The sequence below is a fragment of the Chanodichthys erythropterus genome, chromosome 10 (assembly GCF_024489055.1).
Source record: "Chanodichthys erythropterus isolate Z2021 chromosome 10, ASM2448905v1, whole genome shotgun sequence".
In the NCBI taxonomy this organism is placed as follows: Eukaryota; Metazoa; Chordata; class Actinopteri; order Cypriniformes; family Xenocyprididae; genus Chanodichthys; species Chanodichthys erythropterus.
In genome coordinates, this window is record NC_090230.1 from 36,473,261 (window position 1) to 36,494,810 (window position 21,550).

General features: G+C 40.1%; 2 protein-coding genes across 2 annotated transcripts in view; both read left to right on the forward strand.

Annotated features, from left to right (window-relative positions):
• Positions 1–4,431, forward strand: npffr1l1 (neuropeptide FF receptor 1 like 1). The gene is made up of 4 exons (XM_067399093.1): positions 1–70; positions 584–877; positions 1,127–1,226; positions 2,595–4,431. Exons 2-4 carry the CDS (start codon positions 601–603, stop codon positions 3,403–3,405), a joined length of 1,188 nt encoding a protein of 395 aa, XP_067255194.1. The 5' UTR covers positions 1–70; positions 584–600; the 3' UTR covers positions 3,406–4,431.
• Positions 4,432–6,957: 2,526 nt separating this feature from the next.
• bmp1b (bone morphogenetic protein 1b) overlaps positions 6,958–21,550 on the forward strand; it is a 36,303-nt gene continuing 21,710 nt past the window's right edge. Inside the window, exons 1-4 of the mRNA XM_067397589.1 lie at positions 6,958–7,087; positions 11,327–11,446; positions 14,456–14,605; positions 14,896–15,013. Of these exons, the coding sequence (XP_067253690.1) occupies positions 6,958–7,087; positions 11,327–11,446; positions 14,456–14,605; positions 14,896–15,013 (518 nt within the window). The remainder of the gene's footprint in view (positions 7,088–11,326; positions 11,447–14,455; positions 14,606–14,895; positions 15,014–21,550) is intronic.

The window sequence follows — 21,550 nt, forward strand, 5'->3', positions numbered from 1 at the left end:
CAGAGCAACCCGATGAGAAGACGAGTGGATTTAACACAGACACACGCATTTCACGTGTAAGAAGCAACAGGTAGGCATTCCTGTTCTCTTTTTGACTGATATAATCTTTTCTATGATATGCAGTGTTGTAAGACTTTTCTTTTTTTTTTTTTTTTTGTATTTATTGTATTGTAATAAAAAAAACAAAAACAAACTTTTATTGAAAGGATCATAGTCTCTGGCCATAGATGCTGAGCTGATTAAAGTGTTTATACTTTGAATAACATGTGCAGTAAAAAATAAAGTAAAATTAAAATAATTGATTTTATGAATTTGTTATGCAGTTATTGAAGCCTAAACCTAAACATTTTCATTATTTTACATCTCTTCTAGTTTACACCAGCACAAGCTCTTAAATAAATTAAAGTCTTTGTCCTATTAGAATAATTTGTCCAATGAATAATTGAATACAACAAGTTAATTTTTTATCAAGATAGTCCTTTGTGGTGTGGTTGAGTGTACAGTTTATGTTTCAAGTTTTTTTTTTTTTTTTTTTTTTTTTAACCAGAATTAATTGTCATTTAATTTCATTTATTTTTTTCAGCATCCAAAATAGACAAAATGACCCTGAACTACTCTGCTCTCAACCTCACATTGGACAACTGCACGCTCCTGCCGTATTACATCCACTCAGCAGGGATGGCGGTCAGCTACATCCTCTCATACCTGCTGGTGCTGCTCCTTTGTGTCGTGGGTAATGGACTTGTCTGCCTGGTGGTCATCAGGAACCGCAACATGCGTTCGGTCACTAATCTCTTCATCCTGAACTTGGCAATTAGTGATCTGCTGGTGGGCGTGTTCTGTGTGCCCACCACATTGATTGACAGCCTCATCTCAGGTCGGTGGGTCATCGTCTTCATCATCATTAGTAAAATCATCTTCATTAATGTGACCATCAATATCAATATAATCACAAGTCATCATTGTTTTTATTGGTAAAAAATCTGACAATCTGGTGATTCTAGCACTTTTATGATTCTGGCAGACATCTTTATTCTCATATCTTCATGAAATGCAAATTTGCAACTGCTCCTTTATATTCTGATTTCTTCTTCATGTGAGAATCCTGTCCTTGATTTCTCCACAGGTTGGCCTTTCAGCCAAATCACCTGTACTATGAGCAACCTGATCCAGGGCATGTCAGTGTCCGCTTCTGTCTTTACTCTAGTTGCCATAGCCGTTGACAGGTAATGATTAGTAATTATAGTAACTGAACATTTTAATTAGGACATAATGGTTGGTGTATAGTGCAATGAATAAGCTTTCGCATCTGAGAGATGAGAAGGGCTGTGGTGGTTTAGGGTATAATTTGCAACGAGTGCACTCAGGGACTACAAAACACTGCTGCTGGAAAATAGCCAACCTCAAAAAGCATTCTTTGATAATCTCGGTGTGTTATTCAAAACTAATTGAATGCAATTTACCTGCATAGTAATTGCTATATTAGTGTACATTGCCCATATCTGTATAATGTTACGGTGTTTGTTTAATGCGTTATTTGAGCATGCCAACCAATTATGATACTTTAGAGTTTGATAATTATTTTTTAGCAATAATCTTTATTGAAGGTACAAAACATGATTTTGTCTATTCCTGATTCACTATGGAAAGTCTATTATAAGTTTTTTTATATTTTAGTCCAACCGGGATGTTTTTTTTTGCGGGATATTGCATACATACGTCACTCGTCCATGCGTGTCTCGTCATATCCATAAATAGAGAAAAGTTGCTCCAGCTACTAGTGTTCCCAGGTGAAAAAGTACACTTCTATAATACACTTAAAGTGCTCTATTTTCGTGCACTAATTTTGTACTTAATATACTAAAAATTCTTCTTTAGTACATCTTAAAAACATCTAAGTGTACTCAACTGTGCTATTTTGAGACACCATGAAATATGAACTAAAATGTGTTTTTAATATACTATCTCTGTATTTAAAAATGTATTTAGATATCTCTTATAGTACATTTGAACCCATAGTGTACAACAGTAGTGAACAAATACAATAGAGCACTTTAAGTACATTATAGAAGTGTACTTTTTTCACCTGGGTTATCAAAAGTACCACTTCTGTACCAAGTCTACTGAAATTTTTAAAATGTGATGATACAAGCATTTCCCTGTAGCATTTTGAGCGCTGTTGAGTGGATTTGTAAACACCTCTGATTGGCCATTTTGTTCACATGCTCAACAGATATATCTGTGATCTGCACAGGATTCCTTTTATTAATAAGGTGCACAAGCATGAAATGTGTAAAATATCAGCAGAATACATCCACACAATAGAATCTAAACAACTAAAACAAGTTTAAAGAAAATGTTTATTTTTTAGTAATTTTCTCGAAAGATATCATTTTTATTCTTTGTTTTCCATTTTAAGTTTTAGTTCAGTTTAAGTTTTGATTTATTTGCTTTAAAATTAAACTTTCATCTAATATTTATATTTTATTTCAGGTTTATTTCAATAAACAAAGATGTTTTTAATAGTTTTTGTCTTATTTAATGGTAATAACTCTTTAATTGAGTACTTAAGCATTACTCTTGTCTATCGACAGGTTTACAGGGATTGTTTACCCTTTCCATCACCGCCTGAGGCCGGTCAGTGCGCTCTTCGCCATCATCTTCATTTGGCTGCTCGCTTTTGCCATCATTTTTCCTTCCGCTGCAACCCTGACAGTCATTCGCCTGGATGACATCTACATGGTCCAGGACAACCAGATCTACCCACTGTTTGTGTGTTTTGAGGACTGGCCGAGAGCTGACATGCGGCGAGTTTACACCACGGTAATCTTCGTCCACGTGTATCTGGCCCCGCTGGGTCTCATAAGCATCATGTACGGCTGCATCTCTGCCAAACTCTCCAACAGCCTACGTGAGAATCGCGTTCGCTCCAGGAGGAGGATGAAAGTCATCAAGATGCTCATCATGGTTGCCGTTCTCTTCATGGTGTCCTGGCTGCCGCTTTGGACTTTGATGCTTCTTACAGACTATCAGGATCTGGACCGCCAACAGATTGACTTCTTGAGCAGCTATCTTTTTCCTGTAGCTCATTGGCTGGCGTTCTTCAACAGTGGTGTTAATCCGATCATCTACGGCTTCTTCAACGAGAACTTCCGGAGGGGTTTTCAGGCCGCTATAGCCTGCCGCTCCTGCAGCTCTGTTGCTTTGGAGATGCGTCACATGCGCTTTGCTCTCCCGCCCTCTAACAAAGTATCCGACGGGAACAGAGGTGTGAACAGCAGGCAGAAAGATTGCTGCTTCCCTGTAATGGCCCAAGGGACGGCTCATGGTATTCAGGGAATTCTCCTTGAGGACATGAATGGAATTACAGCCTCCCACAGAGTTATAGGAGCCTGGATTGAGTGAATGGTGTAATTAAGGACTTTTGTATTCCAGGAGAAAACTGTAGCATTCTTCAACTCAAGATGTTCGGCTGGTGCACACGCACAGTTCTCTCCGTTACACTCACCCCCTTAAACCTCACTCCTATCCGGGTCACGGCACCAATATGATCTCTCCTGTTGGAACCGCGGGACTCAAACCCGGGTCCGCCGGCATGAGAGTCGGGAGCTCTAACAAGGAGGATAGAGACCCGTCGTCTCTGGCATCAGTTGCTAAAGCGCCTCTTGTGATTAGGGGAGGGAAGTTTACACGCACAACTTTTACCGGTGTACGTTCGTTACACATCCGACCCTACTAAGTACATGGGCTTGCAGCACGACATTTGAGAATTTTCTCTACAGGGTCTATGCAGTGCCACTCAGGAAAAAAACAACAACAACAACAAAAAAGACACACAGAACAGGATGTATCACACATATCTGGGAATAAATGAATTCAAAAGAGCAAAAAATTATACCCACTAAAAAAAAAGATATTTTCGAATGTTGTAAATACAGTACTTGACATCATTGTACAGACCACATCAGATAACAGGTGCCTTGTAAGTACTGTATATTTGTAACAAAATCTTACTTTTTGCTTTAATAAAAAAATTATTTATTGATATATATATATATTTATTTATTTTTATCATATTTATTTTTGCTGCCATTACTGTAAATTGCTGTGACGTGTAATGCTAAATACAGAAGCAGAGAGAAAAAAGAAAAATATGATATTTTATATACATTGTGAGGTTATTTAATGTGTGTTAATGCCATGCTGTTATTCTTATTTAAATAGAATTCGTTCAGCTCAGTTCTTGTTGTCCAGTTACCCAGTTAGGATTCACTTCAGTGTTATTGCCTCTGAAAGCACCATATATTATTTTACTTATATGTGTTCATGAATAATACACACTGTAAGTTCATGGAACCATACCTGAAGATAAACATCACCTAACTGGAAAATAAAGCCATTTAATGTGTGACATGTGACTGCTAAAGATGTTTACAGGAGTCAAGTTTTTTTTTTTTTGTTGTAAATTCGTAAATTGTAAATTCACAAAATCCACACATGCTCTGTTAATAGTAATATTTTAGTAAATTTGTACCATGTGCATTTTGTAAAACAAGCTTAAATTTCCACTCTTGGGCTGTAATTCATATTTTAATGGATTGATGCTGCCAAATGCCTCTGAGCTACCAACGCAGAAGTTTATGTTCAGTTGCAAGTATAGAGTGATAAGGAACAGCATAAATCATAACCCTGTTCTATAACCAGACAAAGACAATTACCTCCAGGTTAACTCCGGCAGATTAACTCTGTGTATTGTTTTGCGCACAAGCAATCTTCTAAATAACTAGTCAAAGTAATTTTATGACATATATCCTAAAAGCATATATTATGTCTTTGCAGGGCCTTAAAGGGAGAATGATGCACTCACAGAAAAATTGGAACATTGGATCGGTACCTTTTAAAACATTTCGTTATGGTACCAATATGTAACTTTGAGGTTCTAATATGCACTCTTTAGTTGAAAGCCAAGGGTACCGCCTTAGTGACAGCTTTTGTATCTTTTTTTTTTCTAAGAGCATGGTAGCCATCTTGTAAGGTTGTTTCAAACAGAAGTGCTCAAAAATAACCTCTACACAGGGCCATTTAAAGTAAACAGATTGACATGTTGCTCTTTGAATCAGAAGCTCTTAGTCAGGGCCATATATCTGCACCAGGTTTGCCAATTGTATTGAAGCTTGACCTTCAAACGTACTCTGGTTCTATAAGCTACAAGCTTTAATCTATGAGGCTTTACAAAAATGTCTGTAATTGAACTTTTTTAAAGCATATATTTTCTTGTTTTTGTAACATTGCTTATGTTATACTGTAAGTGAATTTGTGCTGTTATTATAATAAAGGTGTTGAAAGAAAAAAAGCATACTATGACAGTAGTGATTGTTCATTTATTTAAGAATTCGTTTTGGTTTGCATTCTAGAAGTTGTTATTAGTGCAGCAAAATAACATGTAAATGTTTGAAATGAGGCTTGGAAACATATTGTAGCCTATAGTGCACTCCAAATTAGTGTTATTTTTTTGAGCCCTATACACTCTAAAAAAAAAGGTTCTATATAGTACTAAAAGTGGTTATTTGGCTTGTAAACCACTTTAAGTGCTGGATAGCACCAAATCTTGGTGCTTCAGTGGTTCTTCAGCAGTTCTTCACTGGTTCTTTGGGATGACTGAGGTGCTATATAGCACCATATACAGAACCTGTTAAGCCTGTATGGTTCTTCAGTGGTTCTTTTGAATGGTTAAGGTGCTATATAGGACCACTGCTGTGCAAAGAACCTGTTAAGCTCCTGTAAAGGTTCTTTATGAGCCAAAGAACCACTGTTAGTGCTTTTTAGCACCATCTTTGTTGAAGAAATAGCTAAAATGCGATATGGCACCTCTTATGGGTTCTACATAGCTCCATTTGACAAAGGCGCTGTAGAACACCTTTAAATATCCTCACTCGTACGAATTCGTACAATTTGTCTAAACCCCAGTGACGGGTAGGTTTAGGGGCGGGGTTTGGGGTAGGCCATTCGTATGAATTCATACGAATTTGTCAACTCGAAAAATACGTACGATTTAGCAAAAAACGTAAGAATTCATAGGAGTGAGGTCGTCGAATTGCCGTGAGATCGAGCTGGTGCTGCATATCACCAAAAGTGATTACGAGCCAAGAACCACTTTTAGTGCAATATAGCACTTTTTTTACCCTGCAAACCTATACGAGGCTCGAGGCTGGAGCTTCTGCGCATGATAGACTTTTGATGAACACACCCTCATTTAATAGATTGTTCCTTGAACAAGTCATAACATCTGTCAAGATATTCAGAAAAAAGATATTACAAACTGAATATGGTGATGCTGTACAGAATGTTTTGGTTAAAGGGAATGACTTTCCCAAAACAGTGCCTGAATCATATACAAAAAAGGCTGCTATAGCAGACTTGAAATAACTTTTTTTGTAACACCGATTGTTTTTGCTTAAATCTTGCTTTAAAATAGACATATATTCATTCAATAATATAGGCTAACTTGCCTGGTTAAATAATTTTTTTTTTTTTTTTTTAAATCTCTTTTTGTATTCTCAAATTTTGCATCACCAAATCCCGCCATCCAGAAATGTCATCAAACTCAAACATCAATATTATTCACAGGCTAAGAGCACACAACAGCACTTTTGCATCTGTTCTGGAGAGAAATGCACGAGCGATTGCGTTCTCCCACACAGATGGGCTCAGGGCACTTTGAGTGCACTGACCTCCGATCTGTGATGTTTGAAAGCTTGATGTTGGCACGAGGCCCGGGTATTTGAGCGAATCACTGGACTGGAATAAAGGCATTGAAGAGAGCAAAGCCTCGCTTCTCGAAACCCGCCTTCCCGGGAGCTCCCATTTTCCCAAGTCCTTCCAAACTCCCACCGCAGCCCGCAGCTCTCCTCCGGCTCCAGGTCCAAATCCAAATCCACATCCGCACTCATTCCCGTCATGAATTCCCTGTGGACATGTTTACTTATGTTCAGTCTTCGGATTTTATTGACGATCGCATTGAAAGTGGATTTAAACTATCACCCTGGAGAAAGTGATGAAGTTGACTACAAGGACCCATGCAAAGCTGGTAATATAAACAATGTTTCTAAACTAATAGTGTGTTTTGTTTGGTATTTATCTTATGTTATTTTGTTTTGTTTAATACCGTTTTGTTTTGTGATTGTTATTATTATTTGATTTGTTTAAAGTTTTGTGATGTTTGCTTTATGTTTTGATTAAAGTTGTTTTGTTATATTTGTTTACTGTTGTCTAGCTTGTTTATATTTTGTTTTGGTGAATATTTTGTTTTATGTTTTGTTTAATCTTGCGTTGTTTTGTGCTATTTTGTTGTGCTGTGTTGTTTGTGTTGCTTTGTTTTGTTTAGCTGTGTACTGCATGACAGCATGGGATCTGGGACAAGTGAATGGGATCCTGGTGATTCAGCACCTCCCCCTATCCCAACTCCAAAATCAGCATCCTTGGGCAGAGTGTGCAGACCTAAAATGTTGACTAATTTACAGCACGAAAAGCTTAAGTGACCCAACCAAGTTTTGATGGCCTGTAAAAGTTTAAACGAACGTCTAACAGACAAAAGCACTGGGCAAATCTTTGTAATTATCAACTGGCAACTAAATTGACAGTAGATTAAATGTTGTCTCGGCTATACCTGAATATAATATGTCATTATGGGCAAACAATGCTCTGCAAATTGAAGCAAAGATGTTTGCACAAGAAAAATATCTACATATATTATTTTCATTATTGTTTGAGTGGAAATTCATTATTACTTTTTACTATGCTTTATGAAATCAACACATTGTCCACTTGCTTAGAGGCAATGTTACTGAGCCAGTGGCCAAGCGTTTGCGATTTCCACCTGCTGATGAAATTATTAACCTTGTAATATTGAACTTGACTAATTAAGTGTAGTGCTTTTAAATATTTCTTGGTCAGCAATCAAAATCACAGAAAGCAGAGAAACACTTTTGAATTTACATTTAAATAAGTTATATATTAATAATCATGTTTCTGACAGGGGCTGCCCAGTGTTTAGGATAATAGTTCATTACCCTCACAGCATGTAGTGGACTTCAGGCCATTGGAACCTGTCAGGAATTTGGTTTGACTCAACAAGCATTAAATTGAGAATGTTAATTTGATGCTAACAAAGAGAAGAACTGAAATGGGAAATTGGAAGAGGAACAACTACTGTGTTGCTGCTGCTGTTGAAGTTGATGTGGTGGCAATGACTAGATTTAATGGAACAAAACAAACAGATTTTAAATCTGAAGGCTTGTCTTTGGAAATTGTTTGGTTTAAGAACAAGGTGAGGGTGAAAAGTTAGATGTCTTTAAAGTTTTACCTGAGACGTGGCAAAGTGATGGCTTTTGTGTCTGTGCAAGGCAGGGTTGCCAGGTCTTTTCAACAAAAGTAGCCCAAAAATAGTCCAGTTCAATTTTCTCCATCGGGTGTCCGAATTCTCCACTGAATTTGAACTCACGGCAACAACTTAGGCTGTATCCGTAAACTTAGGCAGCTGACTTGTTGCCTCACTGCCTTCTAGGCAATAAATCTGCAGGCACACGAAAGTACCTCACAGAACTGATTTTGGACAGACTTCTGAGGCAGTGTAACACTTTAATGATCTACAGCAAAATAGAGCGAGAACTAAACAAATATTTAATTACCTCAGTAGTAATTTCTCGCTAGAAATTACATCAGAAGTGAAAAACATTGGTCAAAAATGTACATTTACACACACACTGATGCAATTTTTTTCTAGCTGAACTGTCATCGAATGGAACACATAGGATTGTGGGATATCAAAGAATGCATCCTTGCTGCCTTCAAAAAATCAATCAGATGAAGGTATCTCAGGAGACAGGAAGTGAAGCTAACATTGGATTCGGACATGCCTTGATGCCTTCCTACCTTGGAATGTGTCTTCCGAAGGCAGCATTTTAAAATTTTCAAATGCAGCCTTAATTCTGTGGGAAAACCTCTGCTTAACATTCCTCCAAATATCTTCTTTTTGTGTGCAGCAGAACAAAGAAATTTGTACAGGTTTAGAACAAATTGAGAGTGAGTAAATGATTTTAATTTTTTGAGCAAACTATACCTTTAATTCATCGGCACCCTTTGCAGGCATTTGTTATAATACATAAAACAAGTTGATTGTTTATCTACTGTGTATTACATTATGTATTTTAACAGTGTTGTTCAATAAAGCATAACATTACTTGCTTTTGATACTTTATGTAAGCCAATTATTATTGCCTCATTGTTGTTATATATATTTTAAGTCATTTTAAAGGGGATTCACCACAAAAAAAAATCTGATTACTCAATTGTCACAATAATTGACCAATTACTCGATTACCAAAATAATTGTTAGTGACAACCCTATATTAGTTGTAATATGCACCTTTCAGTCCAAGACTAAAATATAGTGTTTCTTAAAAATCTTGTGAACCCAATATTGTCTGTTGTCTTGTCTTGTTAGCTAAGTGAATCAACACAGCAACTCTGTACACATTCAGTTTTGAGCAGAACAGCAGTGAAGATGCTAATAGTGACATGTGGCCATTTATCTGTCAACCTGCTTAGACTGCTGATTTAAATTTAACCTTTAATTGGGAACTGCTTTACCTTTAAATTGGTATGCTGTGACTTGCTTCTTTCTTCTTTTGAAACTTGGTGAGACAGTGTGATAGGAGGGCGTGAATGTATGTTTTTATATGCATGTTCATAGATTTGACAGCTTGGGCGAAAAATTCAAGCAAGGCAAAAACATACTCATGTATTTGTTTGGTTTGTTTAGCGAAGGTTTCAGGCTTAATAAGGTGTCCTGCCGGGCTGAGAACACCAGGGTAAAATAATAACTGATCCCTGCTGCCACAGAGTCCATAAAACAATGAATTCTGCTGCAAGGTCACGCATTCCAGACGTGATCAATGTTCACAGCCAATCATGCAGAGTTATGATGTATTTACAGAATATAAAGAATGAAAAGAAAAAAAAATAGTGGAAATGAAAGACGATATCAAAATAAGGTTTTGTTGCTTTTACAGCTCTCTGAAAAGCTGACAAAATTCACTTTTATATTTCAGTGACAAACAAGACCGAAATTACAGATGATTCATCTTCTCGTTTTGTACAATAAAATGTTCTCGAATGGCATTGCTCCTTCTTCTTAATAAAACAGGGATATAACAGCTGTTGGCTATTTAAAAAGCCATTTTATTTTGTTTAATTAAATTTTTTAGCCTGTTAATGTTACCATTTTTTCTTTTCTGTCAATAAGAGATGCATTAAAACAGGAAACAAAATTAGGGCTGTTAAACCATTTCATGGGGCTTTTGTAACAAAAATGAATGAATAAACTGTATATGAATGCTTTAAGCTTTTACTGAAGGACAACTTATTGTTCTTTAGATGTCTGTTTTATGCTTTAACATAGTTGCTTTTTCATCCATCTTTAAAGAATTGCATGTTTGCAGAATGGTTTGTTTACCTAATTAACAGCTATGAAACTTTTTTTAGCTGCGAAAAAACTCACTTCTCCCTTCACTTATGGATTATATTTTAATATACAGACAAATACATCAGTTTGAAGATGGTGGTGACTTAAAGATTAAAGTTCTAATGAATATAAAGGATTAAAAACCCAACAAACAAGAAAGCAAACAGAAATCCCAAAGGTGATTTTCCAGACACGGGAGAGTTACTAGAATCACAAAATTGCTCTGTAATCGCCAATACAGAGGGACCATCCGTGCAATTACTGTGCTGTAAGTCCCTGGAAAATGCAAAGTGTCTGCTGAAAGGCAGCTAACAGGTTCTTATAAAAGGTAACAAACAAAATAATCCCTGTTCATTTGTAAAATGCCTTTCAAATCCCTCCATTTAAAGCTCCTGCACCTGCACTTTATGAAGGGATTCTGTCTACATATCATACCATTAATTAGCAAATTCACTAGAGTCTTTTTCCAGATGATGGTGTTGGTGTGTGGTTCATATTCAGCATCTCCCTGCAATCTGACCGGCCAGCTTGAAAGTTAGCTTATTAAAAAGGTTAAGATGAGATCTACAAGTTGCATGTGTGAGCTACTGAGCTACTCTCCCTCTGGCACTTCCACTATTCTAACTTTAACCTTATGAACTCAGATTTAGTTTTATGGGGACCTGTGAGCAGCTATCAAGAACATGAAGCTGAATGCTCCTCATTATAGTGAAGTTTATTTCCTCCTCATCAGTCTTGTAGGGTTGCATGCTACTTCACCTTGAGAAATTCAGCTGGTGACGTATTCTCATTTTCTTTGTTTAGCTGCTTTTCTAGGGGACATTGCCTTAGATGAGGAGGACTTGCGCTTGCTTAAAGCGAACTATATGGATGCTAAAGAGAATGACTCTTCTAACTTCTCTATACCTGATTCAGGTGAGTACTGTTGCACAGACTGCTGCTACCATGCAATGATATTCAGTGCTAAGTAGTAACTGATTACATGTAATCTGGATCATGTAATAAAATTCCATTTTTCCATTTATTACATTTTAAAATACTCATAATCAAAAATACACATAAGTGCTTTAAAATAAAAGACCATAAAGGTATTTTATTTAATTGGTAAATTGACCATTTACAGCAAATACAGGAAATTTACCATAGGAAATATATAGTTTTTAAAGCTTTTTAACAGTTATCGAGGTTGAGACAAAAACCTAGGACTAGTTTGCCAAAGCAAGTTTTTGATATACAATATTTAACAAACGATTCGATGGACAGCAGTGGTCATAGAGGAAAAGTTGCTCAAAATGAGGAATTCTACCATGTGGTATGAATGTTGTGGGCGTGTGCGAAAAAATGCTCGAGACACAATCCTTTATGCATGTGAAAACAGGCCCAGCAAGTTTCATTCCGATTGGCCTCCGTTAACCTTGTCTGATGGCTGCTCAAAATTTATTGACCAATGGCGGACATGTTTTTTGAGATACGTCAATGTCCTCATAAACAATCATGTCACCTCGGAAAAAGACACTGCATGAAATTTTCAAGTCAGTCAGACTAGTTATGGCCATTTTCATTTCATTCGTTTTTTTCCCTCTTATAGAACCACCAATCCAATCTCCTTTTTCACAGAACGAGCTCTTACATAGGTGTGCTGAGTTTGGTAAAAATATCTCACTCCATTCACGAGTACTTTAGTAAAAGTGCCTCCGCTCACTTCAAAGTTTTCGGCGGCGCTTAGGAACAGTGAATCTTGAGCCAAGGATTCCAACAATAGGGGTTTTGGACAATCTAACTTCGGTTTTCTGTAAAACAGATCAGATCGCTTCCGGTTTAGGTCTTTTGCATGTGCATGTGTTTTCAAAAAAAAATTGCTGTTTTATTCAAGACAACTGATAATAACTGATGTCCCCCGCATATGCAGATTATTATTTAAAAGCTTTTTAAATTGTTCTTCTTCATGCTAACGTTAGATATTTAATAGAATAAAACACCTATAACAATTTGAACTAGGTAGTTTTGCTGATTAACTTAAAAGTCCATAGATATGCCATCAGTTCATTCTGCTGTTAAAGGAACACTCCACTTTTTTTGAAAATAGGCTAATTTTCCAACTCCCCTAGAGTTAAACAGTTGAGTTTTACCATTTTCGAATCCATTCAGCCGATCTTCGGTTCTGGCGGTACCACTTTTAGCATAGCTTAGCATAGTTCATTGAATCTGATTAGACCGTTAGCATTGCGCTTAAAAATGACCAAAGAGTTTTGATATTTTTCCTATTTAAAACTTGACTCTTCTGTAGTTAAATCGTGTGATATGATATTACGCAGCGTCTCTCACAAAATTCTCCATGGTTGCAAGGCACGTTCCCTGTGCAAGCAGGGGCTCACAGGCGCTGCGTAATATCATTGCACTGCTGCAGCCATGGAACGGCAGCAAAGTTCCTTGATTATTACGCCTGAATTTGAGTATAGTTCCTAGCCATATCGGCCTAGAAAATCACAACTTTTTATTTTCCGTCGGTCTTAGTACACGATTTAACTACAGAAGAGTCAAGTTTTAAATAGGAAAAATATCAAAACTCTTTGGTCATTTTTAAGCGCGATGCTAACGGTCTAATCAGATTCAATGAACTATGCTAAGCTATGCTAAAAGTGGTACCGCCAGAACAGGAGATCGGCTGAATGGATTTGAAAACGGTAAAACTCAACTGTTTAACTCTAGGGGAGTTGGAAAATTAGCCTATTTTCAAAAAAAGTGGAGTGTTCCTTTAACACTTTCTCTGACAAGCGGATGCAATGAGTTTTCCGGTTTGGTCATGTGACATTCGACATAGACCTTATATAAGACACTTGAGTCTACGCCGAAAGGTTCAGGAGTTATGAGTCATTTCGTACTTTTCACTGCTTTTCACTGTTTTGCGGTGAACCATGGTTTGTCATTGTTGTGGGAACTAGGGTTGTGATGGTGAGGAAATTTTCCCACCAGTTATAGGGATAATTCACACAAAAATGAAAATTATCCCATAATTTACTCAGCCTCAAGCCATCAGGTGTATATGATTATCGTCTTTCCAATTAACACAATCGGAGATATATTTAAAAATATCCATGACGTACCACGGTATGTCCTATGCTATAATGCGTAGTACGTCATGTCATTGTGTAGAACGTCATCTACAGCTTCTTCTTCGACTGTCTTTGTCTGAAAGAAGATATATATGTTATATACACCTAGGATGGCTTGAGTAAATCATGGAATAATGTTAATTTTTGGGTGAACTAACCCTTTAATCGACGTGTGACAACCGGTATCACCGGGGGGCCTTCTCCTCTTTTGCAGCTCGCTTTATTCCCAATCTTTTTTATTGGTTTTTAGGGACAGTACAGAATAGGACATCATAAAAACAGTAAACAATAAAATGTTGTCCATTATTAACCCCTTACATGAGCCCCCTCCCCAAAAAATCAATGTCAAAAATAAATAAATAAAATAAGAAATTTCAGCTTGCTTTAAATTGTTAATTTGAGATAAAGCGTAAGTAAAATGCGCACGGCCATTCATAACGGTGCGGAGCGAGTGTTTTCAATTAATTGCTATGAAAGTTATAGGAATGAACTGAAAACGCTCCATGTCAATAGAATGTGAATTCCCTTGCGGGTTTTACTTTTGTTGATAACAAGGAATAGTATGCATTTTCTTTAGGTCAAAAGTAATCTAAATGTAATCAAAAAGTAGTCTGATTATATTACATAAAATGTATAATCTAATAGATTACATTACAGGCTACAGTTTTCCTCACAGTAATTTATAATTATTCTAGCCAGCTCTAATTATTAAATGAATGCATCATACTTTATTCTGTGTAATCAGCCCTTTACAATCTTTATGAAACATTAAAGTTAAATAGACAACTACATTTTGTCTAAAGCATTGTCTTTGCCCTAGCAAACAGATCCTCAGCTAATAGCAATGCAAAAGATGACCCAGTGTTGGCCAATCGAAGCTTCCTACGCAGAAGGAGAGCAGCCACAGCCAGATCTGAGAGAGTTTGGCCTGATGGCATAATACCCTATATTATTAGTGGCAACTTTAGTGGTAAGGCCGAATATATTTAATTTTTTTTAAATTTTAGTTATGCTAAGTTTTTTTTTTTTTTTTTTTGCATGCTCTTCTAATGTTCCAGGGTAATGTAACTTTTTTTTTTTTTTGTAATTGCACCTCACACAAAAGCTCTAGTTCGCAGTAAGCTTAACACTAATTCTAAATTGCTTTGTACTATTTTGTTAAAGTCTTATTATCCTTTGTAATTTTTCATTAATATGCTGGTGCTCAGTGTTACCTAGATGAATTCAGTCCTTTACTGATTTAAATCAAACGCTCTGCAGGCAGCCAGCGAGCAATTTTCAAGCAAGCCATGCGTCACTGGGAGAAACACACTTGCGTGACCTTCATGGAAAGAAGCACGGAGGAGAGCTACATCGTCTTTACCATCCGGCCATGTGGGTAAGTTCACACTGACCGTCTCTATAGAGAGACTACTGTTGCTCACCTTGTTGATTATTCCAGTTTCTCCCTCAGTCCCTGATGCACAGAAACTCACCTGTGCCAGCATTATAAAGCTCCAATCATTTTAGCAGTTTTCTTGATTTGGTGACATTAACAGAAAAACAACAGAGACCAAGTAATTGTTTGTTTAGAATAATTCACAGTGAGATATGAAATGTGCATTAAGAACGTAAATAGGGTTGTGATTAAAAACATGGCTCTGTTACTTTTCAGAGTGACCACATGTACATTTATTAAAGGGTTAGTTCAACCAAAAATATGTCTTTAGTAGCTTTCTGGGCATCTGAAAGTGTAAATTATCTTGCTGTCAATGGAGGCCTCACTGAGCCGTCGGATTTTATAAAAAACATTTTAATTTGTGTTCCGAAGATGAACGAAGGTCTTACGGGTGTGGAACAACATGAGGGTGAGTAATAAATGACAGAATTTTAATTTTTGGGTGAACTAACCCTTTAATATAATTGTACAATCCTTTTAATAATATTTTAATATAATTATACAATCCTAAGCAATTCGATATTCATTTTTTTGCCTGACAGATGATAAAACAGGTTAAAAGATCCCTTAGACTAGAGCCATACACTTTTGTTCAAATGTTTGGTGTCAGTAAGAGGGTTTTTTTTTTGTTGTTTTTGAAAGGAGTCTCTCATGCTCACCAAGGCTGCACTTATTGATTAAAAATGTAGCAAAAAAAAAAAAAAAAAAAGAGAGAAAAAAGTTATAGCCTAAATAAATGATTGATTTGGAGTATATGTGTTGCTGTTAGTAAAGAGATGGACCTTGCTTATGTTTTCTTGGCTCTGACAGCCACGTCACTCCACCACATTTCTCAGAAGAACAGGCCATGTGCCACCTGTGACAAAAACATCCTTGCTTTGGATTTAGTCACCACAAAGCTCTATTTTTACAGCAGAGACAGATCCTGATCTCAAGGTCTGAATGATAAAGAGTTTGTAGCATTGCTCATTGTATGTTTCTGTTGAATTGAGTAAAACTTTGATAAATCAAAAGGCTGAAGGATGAACTTGATGGTTGCAAAACATTAATATTGTGAAATAATATTATTTATTATATTATTGTCAGACACAGACGAGGACACAGATGAGGTAAGTGCAACAGTGTTTATTGACAGAGGTTTCAGACACAGGTGATGACACGGGTAGAGAATCTTGACACGTAGAACAGACAATAGGTATAACAATGATAACTTTCCGTGGCAGATGACGATGAAGACACAGATAATGACGGGGGACTCAGGACTGGAGATGAAGACAACAGGTAGGTACAATGTCCAGGTAAGACGAGGTCAAGTGACGTGTAGGGATCGGTGCAAGACCAGACAATGAGTGAATGGGACTGGTGTGCTTATATGTGGCTCTGGTGATGATGCACAGGTGTTCAGTATTCCGGTGATTGTGAACGAGTGGGCGTGGCGTAAGTGTCCGTGTCTGAAGGTGCAGGTTGTGTAGCCGTGACAGTACCCCCTCCTCCACGGGCGGCTCCTGACGGCTGGGAACGACGGCGGCGATGGGGTCTACCACGGCTTCGAGGAGCGGGACGGTCGGGATGTTCCTGGTGGAAATCGGGGAGTAGACTGGGGTCAAGGATATCCGTAGTTCTCCCAGTCCACTAGGTATTCCAGTTGGGACCCACGTCGCCGCGAGTCAAGGATAGCTCTCACCCGGTAGATGTTGGTGTCTTCATCGATGGCAGGAGGAGGAGGTACGGCATCATCACCAGGCTCTGTGGAAGGAGGAGACAAAGGGTCAGTGAAGGGTTTGAGAAGGGACAGATGGAAGGATGGTGAGATGCGGTACTGTGCTGGGAGTTGGAGACGGTAGGTCACTTCATTCAGCTGCCTTTCGATGGTAAATGGTCCGATATACTGGGGACTCAGCTTACGGCAAGGCAGTCGGAGGCGGATGTCCCGAGTGGAGAGCCAGACTTGCTGTCCTGGTTGATATTGAGAAGTGGGTCGTCGGCGGGCGTCAGCTTGCTCCTTGTGCCTCCGGACTGCCTGCTGGAGGTGCACGTGAGCTGAGTCCCAGACCCTCTCGCTCTGTCGGAACCAGTGATCTACCGCTGGGATCTCCGAGGGCTCACCCGACCATGGAAACAAGGGAGGTTGGTATCCTAACACACACTGGAACGGGGTGAGCCCTGTGGTGGACTGCTGGAGGGAATTCTGGGCGTATTCGGCCCAGGGCAGATACTGGCTCCAACAGTCCTGGTTACGGGGACAGTAGACCCTCAGGAACCTCCCGATTTCCTGGATTTTCCGCTCAGTCTGGCCGTTGGTCTGAGGGTGGTATCCTGACGAGAGGCTGACGGATACCCCTAGGCGGAAGAATGCGGTCCAGACCCGGGAGATGAACTGTGGCCCGCGGTCAGAAACGATGTCTTCAGGTAGGCCGAAGTGGCGGAAGACGTTGTGAAAGAGTGCCTCTGCCGTTTCGAAGGCCGTAGGTAGTCCTTTGAGAGGAATGAGCTTACAGGATTTCGAGAATCTATCCACCACAACGAGTATACAGGTGAATCCTTGCGAGGAAGGAAGATCTGTCATAAAGTCTATTCCAATGTGGGTCCAGGGTCGTTCTGGGATGGACAGAGGCACAAGCTTTCCTTCAGGTAATCTCCTAGGGGTATCCGCGATGGCACAGACTGAGCAACCCTTGATGTACCGGGAGATGTCCTGAAGCATGGATGGCCACCAGTAATGTTGTTGAAGGAGCGAGAGGGTCCTTCTCCTGCCTGGGGGTCCAGAGCCCGGAGATGAGTGAGCTAAGTCCAAGAGGGTGATACGGTGCTGAGGTGGTACGTACATCCTACCCTCTGGACCTTCCGGCGGAGCAGGTTGGAGGAGGTTCTCTTGTTGGATCTGTTGGTCCACTGGATAGGGCTTACGATCATGGCTGGATGGAGGATAGGCTCTGGAAGTTCAGGATCGGGATCTGATTGATGAAGACGAGATAGAGCATCAGCACGGTTGTTCTGATTTTCTGGACGGTAGGTGACTTTGAAGTTGAATCTGGTGAAGAATAAGGCCCATCGGGCTTGGCGATGGTTGAGTCTTTTTGCGTCTCGTAGATATTCAAGGTTGCGGTGGTCAGTGATGACTTCAAACGGTTCCTTTGCTCCCTCCAGCCAATGTCGCCACTCCTCCAATGCGAGCTTGATCGCCAGGAGCTCACGATTTCCTATGTCGTAATTCTGCTCCGCCGGGGATAGCTTCTTGGAATAGAAGGCGCATGGATGGAGTCATGGAGGATCCCCCTGCCGCTGGGACAGTACCGCTCTACCCCGGGGGAAGAGGCATCTACCTCGACGATGAACTGACGGTTTGGATCGGGATGGACCAGGATCAGAGCGGACTTGAAGGCGAGTTTCAACTGATGGAAGGCGTTCGTGGCCGTGGGGTTCCAGGACAGAGACTTGGGCCGGTTACGGAGAAGAGAGTTGAGTGGTGAACTGAGCATGCTGTAGTTGTTAATGAAACGGCGGTAGAAATTAGCAAAGCCCAGGAACCTCTGAAGCTCCTTGATGGTGTTGGGATGCTTCCAGTGAGTGATGGCTTCCACCTTCCCCTGGTCCATCTTCACACCATTGGAATCGATGACATAACCCAGGAACTGGACTGAGGAGGTGTGGAATTCGCATTTTTACAGTTTAAGGTAGAGTTGGTGTTCACGGAGCTTCTGGAGGACGAGTTTGACATGGTTCACATGGTCTTCATAACGATGAGAATAGATGAGAATGTCGTCGATATATACAATGACGAACTTGTTCAGGTAATCTCGGAAAACTTCATTCATATAATTCTGGAACACAGACGGACTATTGGACAACCCATACGGCATCACCTGATATTCGTAGTGCCGGACGGGGTGATGAACGCTGTCTTCCACTCGTCCCCCTTCCGTATGCGAATCAGGTTGTAGGCACTCCTCAAGTCCAGTTTTGAGAAAATGGTGGCTCCACGTAATTGTTCCAGGGCAGCTGGGACCAGAGGAAGGGGATAGCTGAACTTAACTGTCTGTGAATTGAGATGGCGATAGTCAATACACGGCCGCAAGCCTCCGTCCTTCTTGGCCACGAAGAAGAAACTCGACGCGGCAGGGGAAGTCGATGGTCGTATGAACTCCTGCTGAAGAGCTTCTTGGACGTACTCCTCCATGGCCTTCTGCTCCGGGATGGACAATGGGTATACTCTTCCCTTTGGTAATGTAGCCCCAGGCAGGAGGTCGATGGCGCAGTCCCATGGCCGATGAGGTGGAAGTTGGGTTGCCAACTGCTTACTGAAGACATCCTGGAACGCCCGATAAGCTGGAGGAATGGTTACTTGGACTTGGGTTTCTGGACTTTCGACTGAGGTAGATTGGATCGGCAGTGGTGGTTTTCTGGATGAAGAAGATGATTGAAGAACTCTTACTGGTAAGGTAATGCAGTTTTCATGGCAGTTCTTACCCCACTTGAGGATTTCACCATTTGACCAATGGATGTAAGGTTGGTGTTGGTTTAACCATGGGCATCCCAGGATAATGTCAGCGGTTGACTCCTCCAGCACCATAAATGTGATGTCCTCCACATGCAAGTGACCGACGCGAAGGATGAGTGTGGGGGAGAAGTAACGGACATGACCTCGGCCCAGCGGTTTTCCCTGTATGGTAGTTATTTTCAGGTCGACGGGGCTACGTTGACGTTTGGCATTCAGTTGATTGAGGGTTTGTTGGCTGATGAAGTTCCCCGCCGACACGGAGTCAATGAGGGCTTGTACTGAAACAAAAGATTGACAATGTCTTAGGTTCACCCAGGTCTTAGTTAAACGTGCTGTTTGAGGAGGTAATTGAATGGTACTCACCGCTGGACGAGGAGGTCGAACTGGACAGGTGGGTAGTTGATGTCCATCTCCCCCACAATACAGGCACAACCGTAAGTTGATGCGGCGTTGTTGTTCTGAGGTGGTGAGATGGTATGTGTCAACTTGCATGGGTTCAGGTGCTGGAGGCGCGGCAGATGGTGAGACGGGCAGAGGATTTACAGCGGGAGCGGTGTGACTGCAAGCAGCGAGACGTTGGGAGACCCGGATAGTTTTTTGGATCAAACTCTCTAATCCCAGGGAATCTTCATATACTACGATCAGTTGTTGAACTTCTTCGCGCAATCCATGGCGAAAAGCTGTGAGGAGAGCGGTTTCATTCCAGCCGCTGATATAGGCGAGGGTGCGGAAGCGCACAGCATATGAACTCACGGTCTCGTTCCTTTCTTGACGAATGTTGAATAACTGAATAAATGGATAAGTCAGCTGTCTGCTGGCCGAAGACTTCCTTTAACTGGGAACAGAATGAGGACACGGAACCAATGATCGCAGAATTTGCTTCCCATATTGATTGGGCCCATTGCAGGGCTTTAACTGATAGTAGATTGATGATGAATGCCACCCGGCTTCTTTTGGTGGTGAATAGATGGTTATTGGCTTCCATGTAAAGGGAGCATTGTAGTAGGAACCCGCTGCTATCCTCCGCCGCACCGCTGTATGTCGCTGGTTTGGCCATGGGACTCGCAGGGGCAGCTGAAGAAGTGAGCGGTGGAGTAGGTGTTGATGATGACGGTGCGGTGGTTGTGGTATTTTGAAGGAGTGAGGACCGTACAGCGTTGACCAGTGCCAGGAAGGGATCCGTGGTGCGGTCCCCGCCTGTGCCTGAAGAGCTCTGCATCAGGTCTGGTCTTCTGTCAGACACAGACGAGGACACAGATGAGGTAAGTGCAACAGTGTTTATTGACAGAGGTTTCAGACACAGGTGATGACACAGGTAGAGAATCTTGACACGTAGAACAGACAATAGGTATAACAATGATAACTTTCCGTGGCAGATGACGATGAAGACACAGATGATGACGGGGGACTCAGGACTGGAGATGAAGACAACAGGTAGGTACAATGTCCAGGTAAGACGAGGTCGAGTGACATGTAGGGATCGGTGCAAGACCAGACAATGAGTGAATGGGACTGGTGTGCTTATATGTGGCTCTGGTGATGATGCACAGGTGTTCAGTATTCCGGTGATTGTGAACGAGTGGGCGTGGCGTAAGTGTCCGTGTCTGAAGGTGCAGGTTGTGAAGCCGTGACAATTATATTGTTTACCATTTAAATATATTTTAAAATCTAATTCATTCCTGTGATGGCATAGCTGAATTTTCAGCATCATTTGGTTGAGATTGAGGTTGAAAAGTAATTAGTAATAAGTAATGTAATTACACTGTTGAAGATATAATTAGTAGCTAATAATTAATTACTTTTTTACAGTAACTTACCCAATACTCGTGGAAACCATGATACATTTATTTTCAGGGTTCTTTGATAAATAGAAAGTTCAAAAGAACAATGTTTATTTGAAATGGAAATCTTTTGTAATACTATAAATACAAGTTCTGTCATGAATCTGAAGATGGCACATGCTGATAGGTCTTTAACTC

Bases quoted from the DNA above. Each gene is read 5' to 3' on its own strand.
- npffr1l1 (XM_067399093.1), top strand. From the start codon at position 601: ATGACCCTGAACTACTCTGCTCTCAACCTCACATTGGACAACTGCACG. The intron at 878-1,126 runs GTCGGTGGGTCA...ATTTCTCCACAG, and splicing joins GATTGACAGCCTCATCTCAG to GTTGGCCTTTCAGCCAAATC. The intron at 1,227-2,594 runs GTAATGATTAGT...GTCTATCGACAG, and splicing joins GTTGCCATAGCCGTTGACAG to GTTTACAGGGATTGTTTACC.